Source organism: Dinoponera quadriceps, unplaced genomic scaffold (genome assembly GCF_001313825.1).
Source record: "Dinoponera quadriceps isolate SergipeBrazil2010 unplaced genomic scaffold, ASM131382v1 scaffold1565, whole genome shotgun sequence".
NCBI classification, from domain to species: Eukaryota; Metazoa; Arthropoda; class Insecta; order Hymenoptera; family Formicidae; genus Dinoponera; species Dinoponera quadriceps.
This window is the reverse complement of record NW_014556124.1, coordinates 1,766,901-1,783,684: the sequence shown is the minus strand read 5'-3', so window position 1 is coordinate 1,783,684 and position 16,784 is coordinate 1,766,901. Positions and strand designations below refer to the sequence as shown.

At 38.8% G+C, this 16,784-nt stretch overlaps 6 protein-coding genes and 1 long non-coding RNA gene across 9 annotated transcripts; 2 read left to right on the top strand and 5 right to left on the bottom strand.

The window, feature by feature from the left end:
- Window positions 1-7: 7 nt before the first annotated feature.
- Window positions 8-1,811, bottom strand: LOC106746829. 2 transcript variants are annotated; one of them, XM_014623900.1, is made up of 5 exons: window positions 1,623-1,811; window positions 971-1,123; window positions 767-892; window positions 595-674; window positions 8-454 (listed from the first exon to the last, which is right to left on the bottom strand). In XM_014623900.1, the coding sequence occupies exons 1-5, from the start codon at window positions 1,678-1,680 to the stop codon at window positions 302-304; spliced, it is 570 nt and encodes a 189-aa protein (XP_014479386.1). In that variant the 5' UTR covers window positions 1,681-1,811; the 3' UTR covers window positions 8-301. The 2 variants fall into 2 exon arrangements, with proteins under 2 accessions (XP_014479386.1, XP_014479385.1); XM_014623899.1 differs by having other exon boundaries at window positions 767-1,123.
- Window positions 1,812-1,921: 110 nt separating this feature from the next.
- On the bottom strand, window positions 1,922-4,229 carry LOC106746827 (calumenin-B). Its single transcript, XM_014623895.1, has 4 exons — window positions 3,846-4,229; window positions 2,989-3,556; window positions 2,592-2,707; window positions 1,922-2,422 (listed from the first exon to the last, which is right to left on the bottom strand). The coding sequence occupies exons 1-4, from the start codon at window positions 3,939-3,941 to the stop codon at window positions 2,234-2,236; spliced, it is 969 nt and encodes a 322-aa protein (XP_014479381.1). The 5' UTR covers window positions 3,942-4,229; the 3' UTR covers window positions 1,922-2,233.
- Window positions 4,230-4,650: 421 nt separating this feature from the next.
- Window positions 4,651-5,621, bottom strand: LOC106746830 (COX assembly mitochondrial protein homolog). The gene is made up of 3 exons (XM_014623901.1): window positions 5,533-5,621; window positions 5,140-5,244; window positions 4,651-5,060 (listed from the first exon to the last, which is right to left on the bottom strand). Exons 1-3 carry the CDS (start codon window positions 5,591-5,593, stop codon window positions 4,852-4,854), a joined length of 375 nt encoding a protein of 124 aa, XP_014479387.1. The 5' UTR covers window positions 5,594-5,621; the 3' UTR covers window positions 4,651-4,851.
- Window positions 5,622-5,640: 19 nt separating this feature from the next.
- LOC106746828 (26S proteasome non-ATPase regulatory subunit 14) lies at window positions 5,641-7,778 on the top strand. 2 transcript variants are annotated; one of them, XM_014623897.1, is made up of 6 exons: window positions 5,641-5,729; window positions 5,937-6,056; window positions 6,134-6,283; window positions 6,364-6,627; window positions 6,705-6,971; window positions 7,090-7,778. In XM_014623897.1, exons 2-6 carry the CDS (start codon window positions 5,964-5,966, stop codon window positions 7,249-7,251), a joined length of 936 nt encoding a protein of 311 aa, XP_014479383.1. In that variant the 5' UTR covers window positions 5,641-5,729; window positions 5,937-5,963; the 3' UTR covers window positions 7,252-7,778. The 2 variants fall into 2 exon arrangements, with proteins under 2 accessions (XP_014479383.1, XP_014479382.1); XM_014623896.1 differs by having other exon boundaries at window positions 5,660-5,749.
- Window positions 7,779-8,081: 303 nt separating this feature from the next.
- LOC106746831 lies at window positions 8,082-8,477 on the bottom strand. Its single transcript, XR_001374620.1, has 2 exons — window positions 8,375-8,477; window positions 8,082-8,273 (listed from the first exon to the last, which is right to left on the bottom strand). It is a non-coding gene; the product is annotated as an uncharacterized LOC106746831 (long non-coding RNA).
- Window positions 8,478-11,601: 3,124 nt separating this feature from the next.
- On the top strand, window positions 11,602-13,864 carry LOC106746868 (something about silencing protein 10). The gene is made up of 4 exons (XM_014623983.1): window positions 11,602-11,715; window positions 12,129-12,757; window positions 12,932-13,620; window positions 13,712-13,864. The coding sequence occupies exons 1-4, from the start codon at window positions 11,699-11,701 to the stop codon at window positions 13,799-13,801; spliced, it is 1,425 nt and encodes a 474-aa protein (XP_014479469.1). The 5' UTR covers window positions 11,602-11,698; the 3' UTR covers window positions 13,802-13,864.
- Window positions 13,865-13,987: 123 nt separating this feature from the next.
- Window positions 13,988-15,588, bottom strand: LOC106746692 (10 kDa heat shock protein, mitochondrial). The gene is made up of 3 exons (XM_014623508.1): window positions 15,454-15,588; window positions 14,488-14,655; window positions 13,988-14,356 (listed from the first exon to the last, which is right to left on the bottom strand). The coding sequence occupies exons 1-3, from the start codon at window positions 15,454-15,456 to the stop codon at window positions 14,213-14,215; spliced, it is 315 nt and encodes a 104-aa protein (XP_014478994.1). The 5' UTR covers window positions 15,457-15,588; the 3' UTR covers window positions 13,988-14,212.
- Window positions 15,589-16,784: the final 1,196 nt, after the last annotated feature.

The window sequence follows — 16,784 nt, the reverse complement described above, 5'->3', positions numbered from 1 at the left end:
TATATATATATATATATATATATGTATGTGTGTGTATATGTACATGTGTTATGATTATTTCAAAGTTTATGTTGCTTAGTAATTTCCCGACTATATAAATATTTATTTTTATTTTCAAACACGCGATTACAATACATACGAGCTGTTCGTCTCTGTATATAATTTGAATTACATTTCGTGTTCTACAAAGTTGTAAAAAGGTATACGCTTAATCGATATATCGCATACAAATTGTAATAAATATTAAGTATGTGTAATTCGTACAATTTCATTCATATCAGATAAGTAGACCGACAATGTGTCAGGGAATATTAAAGATTTTATACAAGAACAATGTCACAGCTATAGCCCCGATGGTAATTAGCATTGAATATGTATTTTTTACCGTTGCGTTGCATGGCATAGCGTTGTTTGCAGGCTGGCAGGCACATGCTTCAATAGTATATCCTTCAGTCTATATATTAAAACAAAAAAAACCATTCTTTATAGAATCCACATAATCATGTATTTGTGTCTCATTGCCAAGTAACGCTGATTTGTAATCACACATGTGATTTTATATAAATTTCATTGTGAATAACTTGTAATACATACATGTTGAGTATAACAGCCTGATGTAACCGCTGATGTCTGATCTTCGATGACTTTTCCACAAAAGTAACTGACATTCACCTCTGCAAATAGTATTCTACATTAGTAACATACACTCCGACCGTAAAGTGTGAGTCACATCTTTTTAGTTACTTTATATAATATGTAGTTTTACCTGCTTCATTGTAAACGTATGTATATTTTATACAAACATTATCAGAATTCAAATTGCAAAAGTAATTGTAGTAAGGTTTTTCATTACGCCGCTCCCATATTCTAGTCGTGTTTGGTTTTATAGTGCCTGAAAATTCGCATATTAATAACTGATTAACGGGCGAAGTGGCCAATAATCTACGAGTCGAAGATGGAAGTGACTTACTGTTATGAAACGGTTTCACGCAAGGGATATTTTTAGGGCATGTCTCTTCACACGTCTCTTCATTCTTCTCATTGTCGGTTTTGTTACACGAATTACCCAAATTACTTGAACTTCCTCGCCATGTAAATTGGAAGCAGGTCTGTGCGCCTAATGCTAACATGAACAATAGATATTGTAATTAAAGATGGACCACACGAAATGTCGATAAACCTGTGAAGCATTCAGTGAACCCAATTTAACGTGTTTAACATCGTTCTCTCACCCGCACAGTGTGATGTAAATTAAATCAAATTTCCTCTATATTTTTATATAATAATTTTTATGTCCGATGTGTGTGTGTGTGTGATTACGATACTTATGATGCAAACCGTCTCGGTGTATATGTACATACACGCGCATATAGACGTACATATACGCTTAGGTGTTCTTAACGATCAATTCTTATCCGCCGATCGTCAAATGAGAAATTGACAACGGCTCCGAAATAACTAACGAGCTTTGAATGAATGTAAACTGCTAATAATGACAGCCTGAAAGCGCGCTGTCCGGCGTTACTCGGTATTTGTATTCTCTCAGTGTGCAATATTTATAAGTATCGTCGAGACATAACGTCGAACACACGCTTGTAAAGGTAAATAAATATGTCGCTTACCCAGAAGTATATTGTAACTATAAATCGTTAGTATTATCACCGCCCAAATTCTCTTCATTTTCGTGTGTGTCTCCGCGTGCTAAAACGCACGCAACGGGATCTCGGATATTACTCACGTTAACACAACGATATTCGGGGCTTATCTGATAAATCGTCATGCAATGACAGTCATATCCTAGGTATTAGATTGTCGGACAGTCGTTATCAGCATAGCTCGGCATCACATAGCTGATAAAATCAAGGATATGAATTAATGTTTTTCTTTTCTTATCTAAAGAGAACAATGGCACGAGAGTTAATACAATGACAATATCAAAAGTTTATTGTAACAATGGCTAATTTCTTTACAATTTTTTGGCAGATACAGCATCTCATGCATTTCCCCCGACTCTCTTCTCTATGCTCTATTATATTTTTTTTTCTTGTTAAATTATATTATCTCTATTACATATCTACATATTCTATATAGATGTTAATAATGTAAAAAAAAACATAATCATTAGAATAAATGGATAAATACTCTCCTTACATGATTTCTGGCTTGAAAAAGTTTTAAGTAGATCGTTATAAGTAATTTGTTCGATAGTAATTTTTTATGAGATTACATCTCCTCAAAATTCGTCATGCCTCGCCAACGCCTCGCCGAAATCCGTCGCCTGTGATCCGACGAATATATCGTACTTCTCCAAAATCTCGTCCTTCGTAAGTTTGTGATCCGCGTCTGTGTCCGCTTCGTAAATTAAGTGCCGGGATTCCGCCTCCGCGTGATCGAATTCCGCGGGGATGATCCACGTTTTCACCTGTTTCGAGTCGGAATTTGCATTCAGGTATGAATCACCGTTGTCGCAGGTCAATCGATAATTTGAAGATGTATCATTTTTCATATTATTTTACTATAGTTCACTATAGTATACGTGTTGTGCACAGCAATCGTGTAAATAGTACCAAAAATTTGTAAGGACAACTGACCTCATCAGCATTTAAAAATCCATCGCCGTCCTTGTCTCTGTACGAGGAGAACTGCTCCTTTTCATTTTTCACCCATTCCGGTTCCTCCTCGCCCTCGTTGCCTTTGTACATGTCACCTGCAGGCAAGACATAAGTTTACGGTTGGAGAATCACCTGAGTCCATTTTTAGAAACAACGATGACTTCCCAAGTATAAAGCTCCGATTACGCATTGAACGATTCATTGGACGGTAAAATGTTTTCGGTACATTCACGATACCCAATAGAGACAATTTTCATCCTCCCTTTATCAATATTAATATGTCGAGAAATATTAATATTTAAACAGCACCAGATCATCTTCCGTGCTTGCTCCATTATTGCCTATAATTCCTTGATGTTTATTATTAATAACTTACCGATATATTCCGCAAGGGATATCTTCCCGTCCCCATCCTTATCGATATCCTCCATCGTCTCCAATACTATCACATCCTTCATATGTTCTGCCTCTTCGGCGTGAAGGAAGGCGGTAAATTCCTCCTTGGTCAGAGCGTCATCGCCGTCTAAATCAGCAGTGGACCACCTCCTGCGGTCTCTCTTGAGCATGGTAAGGTATGAGAAGGTATCATCATCCGACTTGTCCGGCCTTTCCCTCTCATGCTCGTCCATATCCCCGTAAACCATGGCCCTGTATTCTGTCCACGTCAGTTTCTCTTTCCCTTGTCGATTATGAGACCTCCACTGACGCTCCACGTCATCCCTAATGTAACGTTGTTGCGTATACATTATCCAATCCTTGAGTTCCTCCTGTGTCACATAGCCGTCATTGTCCTTGTCAATTTTGTCGACGATTATCCCTAATCTCCTGATGCTTTCTTCGGGAGAAAGTTGATCAAAGGTCTTAGCTTCTTCCCCGAGGAAAGCCTCGTGATCATAAGCTGGATTGTGTTGGGAATTGATATAGTGATCTTCATTACTCACATCCTGAAATATAATTATATATATTTATATATCTCAAGCGCGTGAAATATAATATAATATATTTATATATCTCAAGTATATATTAATCTACTTAATTAAAATCTTATTTAAGTTGTGCGAGTTATAATTTTCATTATGCTGTGATAAGAATAATGCAAATCTCGAACGTATCGAGTGTCACATATATCTACTTTTCAGACGATTGAGGAAAAATTACACCGACAGAATGAAACCTTCGTTTAATAAACCGTATAAAATACAAATGAAAGTTTCCAGTTTTTTTCCCCCTAACCTTGCTCAAAATGCGATGTTCGTTGTCCGGCTTCGGGATCGCCGTTGCCAGGATGGAGAAGCCGATTAGAATCTGGAGGAACATGAGTTCTCGCATTCCACGGAAGCGTGCCGGTGTGAATGAGGAAAGAAAGCACAGGCGCAATAAATCGCGAGAACCGGCCGTCGGAGTGGAGACGTTGCCGAGCGTCAGGACGAGCGATGTTTTCCAACGGGGACACGAACAACGACGAGGCCTTTCCTACGAGTCTTCAGCTTCCACATCAGCACACTCAGCGAAACCGAACACCACACCCCCACTTCTTCTTAATTTTACGCTCGTTATGCGAAGCAATGCCGAGGCGCGTCCATGGACGCTTGTCGGACGTTCGGCGGTCGGATCGCCCCGCGAATCCACAGCCTCCACGTGGACCGTCAATCAACGACGATAACCAAGATTGGAAAATACTATTAGAATAGTCTGGCACTTTCTTCCACTCCTTATACAGTTATGTCATGTATAAAATTGTTATCAACGAAGAAAATCAACGAAGAAAATGCATATTTGATACGATTTAATAATCGATAATTGATATGAATCTGATGTGTTAATTGATACGATTTTCTCGAGATGCGAGTAAAGTTAGAAATAAGAAATGGAATTAAGAAGGATTGTCAGGTCGGGGAGTTTGAGATCTCTGAGAATTAGTTTTTATCTCACTTGCGGTGTGATTAAAATACTTTATTCGAAACGTATATGCGCTTTATGCAAACTATTTGTAACAAGTGACTAGGAAGAGTTTAATAATAGAAAAAAACAATAGAAATCAATGTATAAATCTCAACTTACATTCGTTCGCTCTTTATTTTGTGGAAATTATATCGAAGGCAAGTTTTGTTACAAATATTTCAAGAGCATTGTTATTCAAAGGCATTCCTCATATGTGTCAGTTACAAAGATTATATTTGGGAAACTACACGAGATAATAGCAAACAGTCCTTTTATAATCTATTTTCTATCTCTATTTTTATAACATTGTTCCCTCCATTTTCTTTCTCTTTTTAGGTATTCCAGTCTCCCTGTATTCCTTCCTTTCCGCTAAATATTGTTCTGTACATTCTTTAATGAAGTCATCATTGAAGTACCACTCTCCCATACATGCCTTCATATTTTCGTTTACTTTTCTACACTTGTAGATCATTTTCCAACTCCACTTTATGCAGCATTCGTTAAATTCTGCGGAAGAAAGACAACAAATGTCACGTATCTCATTCATGTCGACAATAAGAGATAAACATTAACCGTTAAACATTACCCTTAACTTCGTCGACACATTTTTCTGCCTTGGTTCTGTCTCGTATTATCTTAGGTATCAAAATATCCTTCTCCACCTTCCTCAAACTCCGGTCATTAGGATCACCTGGTGATTATATTGCAAATACATAAATACGCGCGAATTTTCCCGAAATCACAAAGAAACGTGTAAAATATAGCGATATTTATTTTCCCGTAACCGGCTTAGAAGCAGAATCTCAGATCTCTATTATCAGCCGAGCTCTCCACTTGTCTACTTTCCGCTTCAATATAACCTATCGTTGAGAGTTTTCAATTTCCCGTAGCACTTTGAGAAAGCGACAAATTTACTTTTCTTCTCTCGCGACATTTATTATCTACGAGACGCGAATTAAGAGAAGAAAAACAATTTTACCCAAGCCCTTAGGTCCCCCTGATAATTTGGATGGGTGAAATTTGTCCTCCTCCTCTTTCATTGTGACTCCGTTGTGACTCCAACGGAGGTTCCCGCGAAGGTAACCAACAGACTGCGCTCGTGATTGTGCACATTTGAGACTCGTCAGTGGCGCGAATGTTCGTTCAGTTTGTCGCGACAAGAAAGGGATCCCGTTGGTGAGGACGAAAACATTATCGTAAGAATGTGTTCCGCATCTTAATCGAATCGTAAAATTGCTCGATAATTTCCGAACTTTCGAAATATCCGAGATACACCGTAGCGTACCTTTTCTAACCTCTAAAATCTGTCCGCGGTACGATGACACTTGGAATTTCGTCAAGTCCATATAGATAATCGTGCGCGTCCTTTGCGTGTGTCCGCAGAGTATAAAGCTCGATTGATACAGCGAGATGGATAGACTGTTACGATTAGGCGGCGGAATGCCAGGTCTGAGTCAAGGACCGCCACCTTCTGACGCACCCGTCGTGGATACAGCTGAACAGGTATAATTCGTTGAAATTACTTGTATTTTTCATTTCCTTGCATGCCCCTTTCTTTATCGTTTCTCTTTCCTCAACAGGTATACATATCGTCCTTGGCCCTTCTGAAGATGCTTAAACATGGTCGTGCCGGAGTACCGATGGAAGTGATGGGTCTGATGCTGGGAGAATTTGTGGACGATTACACCGTCCGTGTAATCGATGTCTTCGCTATGCCGCAAACGGGAACGGTAGATATTCCAGTGTGGAAAGTGCACAAAGTTTGTTAAGTATTTATATGCTACAATATGTCTTCCCATTGTCCTCACAGGGTGTCAGCGTAGAAGCCGTCGATCCGGTATTCCAAGCAAAGATGTTAGACATGTTGAAGCAGACTGGTCGGCCGGAAATGGTAGTGGGCTGGTACCACTCTCATCCGGGATTCGGCTGCTGGTTGTCCGGAGTGGACATTAACACCCAGCAATCCTTCGAGGCCCTCAGTGAGAGAGCAGTAGCCGTTGTTATCGATCCTATACAATCAGTAAAGGGGAAAGTTGTTATCGATGCATTTAGACTGATCAATCCTAACATGATGGTGAGTGCGATCTGTGCTGTGATCGTAGCGCATTCTCTGCTTACAACAATTGGTGTTGTCACGACGATGATCGACAGGTTTTGGGACAAGAACCGAGGCAAACGACGTCGAATTTGGGCCACCTGCAGAAACCGTCCGTACAGGCGTTGATACACGGATTGAATCGGCATTATTACAGCATTAGTATTAACTATCGTAAGAACGAATTGGAGCAGAAGATGCTGCTGAATTTGCATAAAAAGACATGGATGGACGGCCTTACTCTTGCGGAATATTCGGAGCACAGTCGGCTCAATGAGAACATCGTATCTGAAATGCTCGAACTTGCGAAGAACTATAACAAGGTAAGATGCAATGTACAACAGGTATCTTTGCAACGTTGTACGTACTAATCCCTGTGTAACGAATATTTCCAATACTCTTGCGTCACAATGATCGATGAAATCGGCATTCTCTTCGCAGGCTCTGGAGGATGAGGAAAAAATGACACCCGAACAATTAGCTATAAAGAATGTAGGCAAGCAGGACCCGAAACGACATCTCGAGGAGAAGGTCGACACGTTAATGGCTACAAATATTGTTCAATGCTTGGGAGCTATGCTCGACACGGTTGTATTCAAATAACTGTTTTCCAATACGTCACTCGCAATATGATATTTAAAGGAAATATAAGTCTTTTTAAAATAGAAATATATGATATTTTGTATTCCTGATTCATATAACATCAGCATAAATGACTGGAAATATGTGTATAATAAATTCCACACGTTTTAATTGAGAAATATTATCATCGTCTTTATAAATCTGATAAAATTATTGGATCACGCACGTTGTGCACAGCATGATATAACAAAGAATAAAATGTAAAATATATTTCGCATAATTAAGAAATCTGTAATCAATACAAAAGATATATTGTATAAGTCTATTAATTGTAATTGATACATGTGGAATTTGTGTAATAACACTCAAATATAAAACTATAATTATATCTTTGCAACGATAATTTTTTGTACAAATTAAGGTATACTAAATTATATATCTTACAAAATATGTATATATATACATATATACAGTTGGAGCTGTAAGGAAATCAACGAATTGCTGTACAATGTATAAAAATATAATCTTGACATAATCATGCATCTAAATTTGTGCAATTATTTTTCGCTACAACATGCCACTATAGTGGTTCTCTTCTGTATCATGTATTAAAAGTCAAAAGCTAGCCTTCGCCGTGGAATAATAGCTTTACTTATTTTAATAGCGTCCATACCAATATGTAGACGATATGGTTGGGAATGCTGTCATTATTTGATGATACATCAACGAAATATCTATATGAAATAGCAGATGTCAATCATACTATTCATTTCACTACGCATGTTTATTAACGCTGTAGCCATGCATCCAATGTAGTCATGGTGAAAAGGTTAGTAATTACACATTTCACGTAATAAGTCATATTTAATCTTATGGTTAAACTGGGACAAAATGGCCAAACAAAATATTTAGGTTCCGAAAACCAGTTGGGTATACTAATGTGTAAATTTTTATTCTAAAATTAAAATTCCCTCTTGTAACATAAGTTCTTAGCTCGATTCAGGTTTTGATCTATTTTTCCTCTTCCTTTCTTTACAGATATCCTGCAATGTGTAAACATTATGAAATTATATATATATATATATATATATATATATATATATATCTGATTTTGTCATTGTCTAATAATAAAAATTGATCTAACCATCCTATTTACACCTTCCATCATTGTCGAATTTTTGTTTTCTGCATACTACGCCCTCTTTCTTTTTTTCTTTCCCTCATTTTCTTTTTTTTCAGTTTTTAGTTCTTGATCTATTTCTTCTCTTTCTTTTTTTACAGAGATATCCTGCAAATCTATTTCTTCTCTTTCTTTTTTTACAGAGATATCCTGCAAATCTATTTCTTCTCTTTCTTTTTTTACAGAGATATCCTGCAAAGCATAAATATTATGAAATTACATACGAAGTGTGTTCAGAAAATAACGGGAATTTTCGTTTTTTAAAAAAAATATTTATTTATTCGTCTACATTAATGTTGTCGCCTCGATCTTTGGGATAGCCTTTAGCTCTTTCAGCGATGCGCTTTTAATGTCATCTATGCTTGTAAAACAACGGCCCTTTAAGGTTCTCTTCATTTTTGGAAATAGGAAAAAGTCACACGAAGCCATGTTTGGCGAATATGGAGGTTGGAGCATCGTTACAGTATTGTTTTTGGCCAAAAATTCACGAACAAGCAATGAAATGTGAGCAGGTGCATTATCGTGATGCAAAAGCCATGAATTATTTTTCCACAAATCCGGACGTTTTTTTCGGATTGCTTCACGCAAACGGCGTTGAACTTGTAGGTAGCACTCCTTATTGACCGTTTGACCTCGTGGCAAGAATTCATGATACACTATGCCATTAAAATCGAAGAACAAAGTGAGCATAACCTTCACGTTCGACCGCACTTGTCGAGCCTTTTTCGGTCTTGGCGAGCCAGAATGCCTCCACTGGGACGATTGAGCCTTAGTTTCGACGTCATATCCGTAAACCCATGTTTCGTCACCTGTTATAACACGTTTCAGTAATTCTGCATCGTCGTTGACTTCATTTAGTAACTCCTGAGCAACTTCCATTCGCCGCTGTTTTTGTTCAAAATTCAACAATTTTGGAACAAATTTTGCTGCCACGCGTTTCATACCCAAAACATTAGAAAAAATTTCATGGCATGAGCCAATCGATATGCCAACATCATCAGCGACTTCTCTGATTGTGATTCGGCGATCGTTCATAACCATTTCTTTTACTTTTTCCACGTTTTCATCGGTTGTTGATGTGCTGGGGCGTCCGGGGCGTTCGTCATCTTCAACGTCTTCACGGCCATCTTGGAAACGCTTATATCACTCGTAAACTCTTGTTTTACTCATAGCAGACTCACCATAGGCCTTTGTTAACATTTCATACACTTTGTTACACTTTATTTCATTTTTTACGCAAATTTGATACAAATTCTTTGATCCATTTCTTTTAACAAACGAAAATCGCCGAGCTCATAAAAACACGTCTAACCTTAGCGGCTGCCACAGACAAAGTAAACAATGAATACAGCTGAAAATTTTATCATACTTCAGGGGCATGTATACCAACATAATAAAAAAAATTTTTGACGATCGGACTCTCCAAACCCGCGAAATTAAAAAATTCCCGTTATTTTATGAACACATCTCGTATGATTTTGTCTACATCTAATAATAAAAATTGATCTAATCATCCTACTTACACCTTTCACCATTGTCGAATCTTTGCTTTCTGCACACTGCTTCTTCTTCTTTCTTTTCTTTCCCCTACTTTCTTTCTTTTCATCTTTTGGTGATAATTCTTCTGGATACTCAGTTTTAATGAATATTTCTTCTGGTTTTACGATTTTCTTCACCATTTCTGGAGTCGTCACCTCATTTGGTCGACCACTGCGATGCTCGTCTTGGCAGCTCGTACGGCCTCGTTTAAACTCTGCTACCCAATATTTTACTGTTGTAAACGAAGGAGCAGACTCACCCAGAGTAGAATCCAGTTCAGCTTTTATATTGGTTGGGCTGAGGCCTTTCAAATAAAAGTATTGTATCACATAACGATGACCAATTTTCTCCATTTTCACAAATTCACTGAAAACGTTCACTATTGATGACTGCCAAACAAATACTAAACAACGTGATGTCTTTAAACTTGAAACATATGCTTTATAGATTGTGTACTTTCTAATATTGATATTTAATAGTGATATTTTTCAAACAACTACCGCCATCTTTAGGTCAGATCGGGTACTTCTGGGACCATCTTCGTATAATTACATCTGTTATGTCCATTTCACTTGTATCATTTTTATTTGTTTCACGTTTATCCAACATTTTCAGTAATTCCAAGGCTTTTAACCTTTAGAGGGCCGGGATTTGAAAGGGCATATCCGCCTTAGTAAAGTGGTAAAAAAGGTATCTTATATCATGGATTGACCATACACTAAGTATCGATCATGGGTAGCGCCAATATATTGGCTTTCCGGACCTCTAAAGGTTAAATGTCGGACGACAGTCGAATGACGGACGTTGAATCTTCCCGCAATCTCTCGAATTGTCAATCTCGGATCCGCTTCAATCATGTCCTTCAAAACGGCATCGTCAATCGGGGGTTCGTGCCTGATCTGAAATAACAACTTACGGAACAATCGTTTTTTCTGCTTTTGGAGTTTTCCCATGGTGCGTAAACGTTTAGAAATAGCCATAGAAGTAACATTCAATACTTTTGACAATTCTTCGAGTGTTTGAGTTGGATTTTCATCCAATAACGCTAGCAATTCGGCGTCCTTAAACTTTTTCGGCTGTCCGGAACGTTCTTTGTCTTCCACATTTAAATCACCACTTCTGAAACGTTGAAACCACTGTCTACATGTTCTTTCTGATGGGGCTTGTTCACTATAAGTTTCAGAAATTAATCGATGCGCCTCAGCTGCAGTCTTCTTCATATCAAAGTAATGAAGAAGCACATGTCGAAAGAACCATTTATCACGATTCATTTTAAATCAATTAAAAAATTCCCGCTTTCACAAAAATTAACCTTTTTGAATATTATTAACAAGTATCTAACCTTCAAAAGACAACAAGTTTCGGAGCTGTCAAAGCATATCACTGTGGTCTCCTACTGTCAGCCAGTGGTGCAACCTACGTGTTTAACTTTTTCCCCTAGCGTTACCTAGATCTAGTGACTATGGTCATATATTTGTAAGTTGTCGGTACCGAAAACACTCCGTCGGTCTACAATAAGTATTTTAAGCTTTAACCCTTAAGAAATTGACCAATCACAGTTAATTATTATCTTCACATTCGACTGTGATTGGTCAATTTCTTGCGGCTTAAGTCTTAAGATATCTATTGTGGACCGACACTAATAAGTGCGTTCCATATGACCAAGCCAGACTAAGGAACGAACGAAGAGCGTATTCATAAGTTAGGTTGTACGTTCTACACGTGAGAAACACGTTACTACTATCAAATATGGGCAAGAAAAAAGGGTAACGTAATATTTAATTTACTATTTATATCAATTAAATGCAAGCCATATAAAAGACAATTCTATACATAGTATAGTGACTTTTAACTATTGAACCTTAAACATTAATTCCTTGACAAATTTACAAAGATTATTATTTTGTGTCCTTCTCAGGATATGAAGCAACTGATTAATTAGCAACAAAAACATTATTTAAAACAATTTCATTGGAAATTAGGATAAGATAATATTTAATACTTTTTATTAATATGTATACTGTGAGAATAGAAAATATTTTATATCTAATTTTCTGTTTTCACAATAAAAGACAATATTTTTACAATATAATATATTTATAATATAATATCTTTATAATATAATATCTTTAGAATATAATGTCTTTAGAATATAATATGTATCTTTTTGCTGTATTAGAAAGAAGCTTGTTGTCGACGAAGAGGATGCTAGTGATACGGATATCGAAGATGTGGATATGGAAGCTGTGACAGACTCAGATGAGGAATATACAGAAGCTGAGAGAAAGTTGTTAGAAAAAGTACGGAAGAAACGTACCCCTGAAAATTTCGATAGTGATGATGAAGTTTATGGACTGCAAAATGACGATGAAGATGAAGAAGAAGAGGAAGAAGAAGAGGAAGAAGAAGAAAAGGAAGAAGAGGAAGATAATCTGCAAGATATGGAGTCTGATATTGAAGAATTACAAGAGAATGATGATATACCAAATGACAGAGCCTGGGGCAAAGAAGGAAGAAATTTCTATTCTTCAGATTACAAGTACACAGATTATTCGTCTGCAACTCAAAAAGATTTTGCTAATGCGGAGATGGAAGAGCAGGAAGCCAAGAAGCTTCACATAAGATCAGCCGATGACATTTTCGACACTATCGACGACAGATTCATGCAGATTACACAAGATAGCAAGGATGACAATCAGAAGGACAGTGAGCGAAATTTGGAGTTCAGTAAATCAGACAAGAAGCACCAACAGATGCTCACAAAAAGGGAATCCAAAGTATTTGCAGCTCTGGTCGCGGATTTTAAAGGTATCAAATATTATTCACTTATTGTCGATTATATAGTCTGGTAGATTATATTATAGTCTTATATAGTAGATTATATTAGTCTGGTCAATAAACCTGTCGATTCAATCAGTCACAAATTAAAACTTCTTTTTAATTTTAATACAGATATTAAGTGAATAATTGTGTTTATTATAGAACGCATAACAGAGGTGAAGGAAATCTTGGCACCCTTCCTCAAATTGGTCGAAAATGGCACGTTTCCTGAGTGCAACGCGGTGACTTACGTCAGAACTAAATACGACCTTGTTTTGAATTACTGCGTCAATATCGTCTTCTACCTGATGCTGAAGGCCAAAGGATTGCCAGCGCGAACGCATCCGGTTATTAAGCGTTTGGAACAGTATCGCCAGTTACTCTGTCAATTACAGTCAAGGGAAGGAAATCTGCTAAGAGAAGTGGCAGAAACAATGAAAGCAGTTAATGAAGGCAAGCCCCTTTACAGCGTATCACATGATCCTCGGAAATCATCCAAGAGGAAGACTTCGAGATTTGATATCTTAAGTAGAAAATTGACACATCGAATGGAGGAGACGGTGATGCGAGACGAGCAAGAATTATTGTCTGATAGTGCGAATAGTGCGGATATGGATAGTATAGAAGAGTCTATGGGCGAAGATGATTTCGACGCAAAGAGAAGATACGATGACAAAGATAAAGGGGATGAGGAGAAGAACATTGTCGATGAGGAGGAAAGAAAGAGAGCGATAACGTACAAAATAGCGAAGAACAAGGGTCTCACGCCTTATCGTAAGAAGGAGTTGCGCAATCCACGGGTGAAGCACAGAAACAAGTATCGCAAAGCCAAGATCCGTAGGAAGGGCGCGGTATGTGTTACGAGACAAGATGAAATCATATTTGTCGATACAACGACGCGAGCTTGGATGGTTTATATATATAAAATATTATTTCTTGCAGGTGAGAGAAGTGAGGAAAGAACTGACTCGTTATGCGGGAGAGATCTCGGGTATCAAGGCGGGTGTGAAGAAGGGCATTAAACTGAAATAAGGATCGTCGAGTCTTAACAGCGCAATAGCATTTACCTTATAATCAATAATTATATATATATATATATGCTTTTAAGATATGTATATTTAATTGTACAATTAAACATTGATATTTTATTAATTCTGCGTTGTATGTTTTATAAGCTTCGGGATAATCAAGTTATCGGGTGAAACATCACACAATTGGTACAGTAGACAAATGCTTTATTTTATCAGAGGATGTATGTACATGTGTTGAAATAATGGCGCTCCAACAGCAACAAATCCTTTTAACAAGTTCCTTCCGTCAGGTGTCTAACTTTAGTTATTCGATACGACTGCACACTCTGCTGTGTGTAAACTCGCGAGCTGTTGGAGGAACGGTTTGTAGCACTTACAAAACTTCAAGAACGTAACTTAGAGTCGAGTAACCTTAAGCTTCTACTTTGGCTAAAATATCCGACTCGCGGAACAGATGATACTCTTTGTTGTCCTCGAGCTCAACTTTGGTGCCGCCATATTCGGGAAGTAAAACAGTATCTCCGATTTTGACGCTCAAAGGCACGTGATCGCCTTTCTGATAGAAAAAAGAAAGATTGTTAACACAAGTCTTGTAAAAAAAATATATATATATTTTTTTTTTAAAGAAACATATTTTAGACACACAGAGAAATATTTGAGAGAATTTGAAAGGTGTAATATACACACATCATTCCTCGATCCAGGTCCTATCGCCACAACGGTACCTCGTAGTACCTTTGCTTGTGCTTTCTCTGGGAGTACAATGCCACCTTTCGTCTTGGTTATGGCCTCAGCCCTTTGTACGAGGACTCGGTCGAAAAGAGGAATAAGCCTCTTCACAGCGTTAGCAGCAGCCTGAAAGTACAGTTACGCAGGTAACGCGTTTGTAATTGCCCATAACCTTAATAAGAACTTTTATAATTTCAAATATTTAGATTGCTTCCTAGCAAGAGACACAAGTCTAGTTGTATCATATATTATCCTTTTTCTCTACCGAATACGAAATAAGGACAAACGATACAACTAGACTCGTGTCATGTTCATTCTCATGCTGGGAAGCAACCTTAGTCTCGTGTACGACTGTGACGATAGTTAAATTGAATCTTGACGACTCGTTCAATTACCATAATTACACGGTGATCTCTTCTACCATTACGCATTTATATAAAAGTCGTAAAACTGTAGAATTTCTCTAAAAAAAAAAAAAAAAAAAGTGAGAGATGACGCAATGATTGCCCGTGAAATTGCAAGCGACCGTACGATACCTGCAACTCCTGCATGTTCGATCACTTCGCTTTGCGACGTGTGAAAAGAATATTTCTTTTATTCACTACCGGTGAGAACGGCAGAGACGCAATCGCGATACGCACCGAGAATGCGGCTATCTCGAATACGAGTGCAAAAAAACAATTCTGTAAACAAATGCAAATCGCAGGCGAGCCGCCGAGGATCACGAGGACAATCGTGATGCGACGAGAAGCAACGATCCGTCTGCGACTCATGCAAAAGAATAGAAAACGCGAAATTACGGAGTATCGTCGCATGCAAATCGCTCGAAGGTTATCGAGACGCGTGAGTCGTCGCGAATTTTCTGAAATTCTCTCGAATCAACGCCGTTGCGTGCGGAAGCAAGCGGATAAACGGGCGTCTCACCATAATCGCGGTCTCTTCGTAGTCAGGAACGCGTGGAAACGCCGGTGAGAGAAAACAGCACGCTGAGGAACTCGTGCGCGCACAATTGTGCAACCTCGAGTCGCGGCCGGCCGGAACGGAGTGGAGCGCGCCGCGACTTTCTCGAAGCTTCCTCTACTCGCGTTCCGCCCCCTCCCTACCCTCCCCCCACCTCGACCGTAACGTATCGCTCATCGATCATTCCCCGTGGCTGCGAGCGAGATCGTTAGGCGTCCCGGAATTACGTAACATTCCACCGATTAAGCATTCCCGTAAAGCGAGGAGTCTTGAATGAGAATTCAAGGCGTAAGACTTAAGAAATTGCGACCAATCACAGTCGAATTATAGAAGAAAAAATTATGATTGGTCGATTTCTTAAGTCTTACGCCTTGAATTCTTATTGTATCGTCGCTGTTTGCGAATCAACGGTGATCACGCAGCGAAGCGGCCGGTTATGCAACGGCATTTGCCTCGAATTTGTCGGGCGTAGAAATCGCCGTTACCGGCGACATTTGTCCCACGATAAACATCAAAGCAAACAGTGTACGACGATCTTCGTCGCCGAGCGACAAGAATTCCACTTTTCATTCGACAGGCGGCATTCGCCGATTTGCCTCGCGATTCTCACACGTGTGATTTACGGGCGGGAGATAACGGGACGATAAAATAAAATAAACAAGGGCGAACGATAAGGGATCCCAGTTTCTCATTGTGCGCGTTCATCGCACGCTTAATGAAAAAAAGAATGCTTGTCCCGCGTGATGTTTCGGATTTCGTCGTCGTCATCGGGCGAAAATGATCCCTGCGACGACGAAGACGCGGCATTCAGGCGGTTAGAGGAAGTTCCTCTTCGCTAACGCTGATCGGCGACATCGAGAACGCGATGTTGCTGCGAATGTGAACCTCATTTGTTCCTCGATTCAGAGACGATAATACGATAATAAAAAATGCATGTGGTATCTGCAGTAACAGCGTGATTCTTGAGCACGCTGCGATGGTAGTAAAGAATATACCAAGAATACGCGAAGATGATTAAAGAGGCCCGGCTGATTGCGTCACGTTCGAAGATCGTACATTCTAGAATTTTCGCCACGCGGTGATTCGAACGCGTCGATGCGTCGATTTGCCGTCGCGGGCTCGATGCCCGTCGAACCCGCCGAACGAGAAAATCGCTCTCATTTCGGCGCTTTTCTTCTCCGTCATTCATCTCGCACACGATATTGCGTTAATCAAATATTTCATACTTTTCGTAGATTAATTCGTTGAGGTTAGGTTCGTTCGATCGGGCGAGGGGAGGGGGAAGAGAGGGGGGG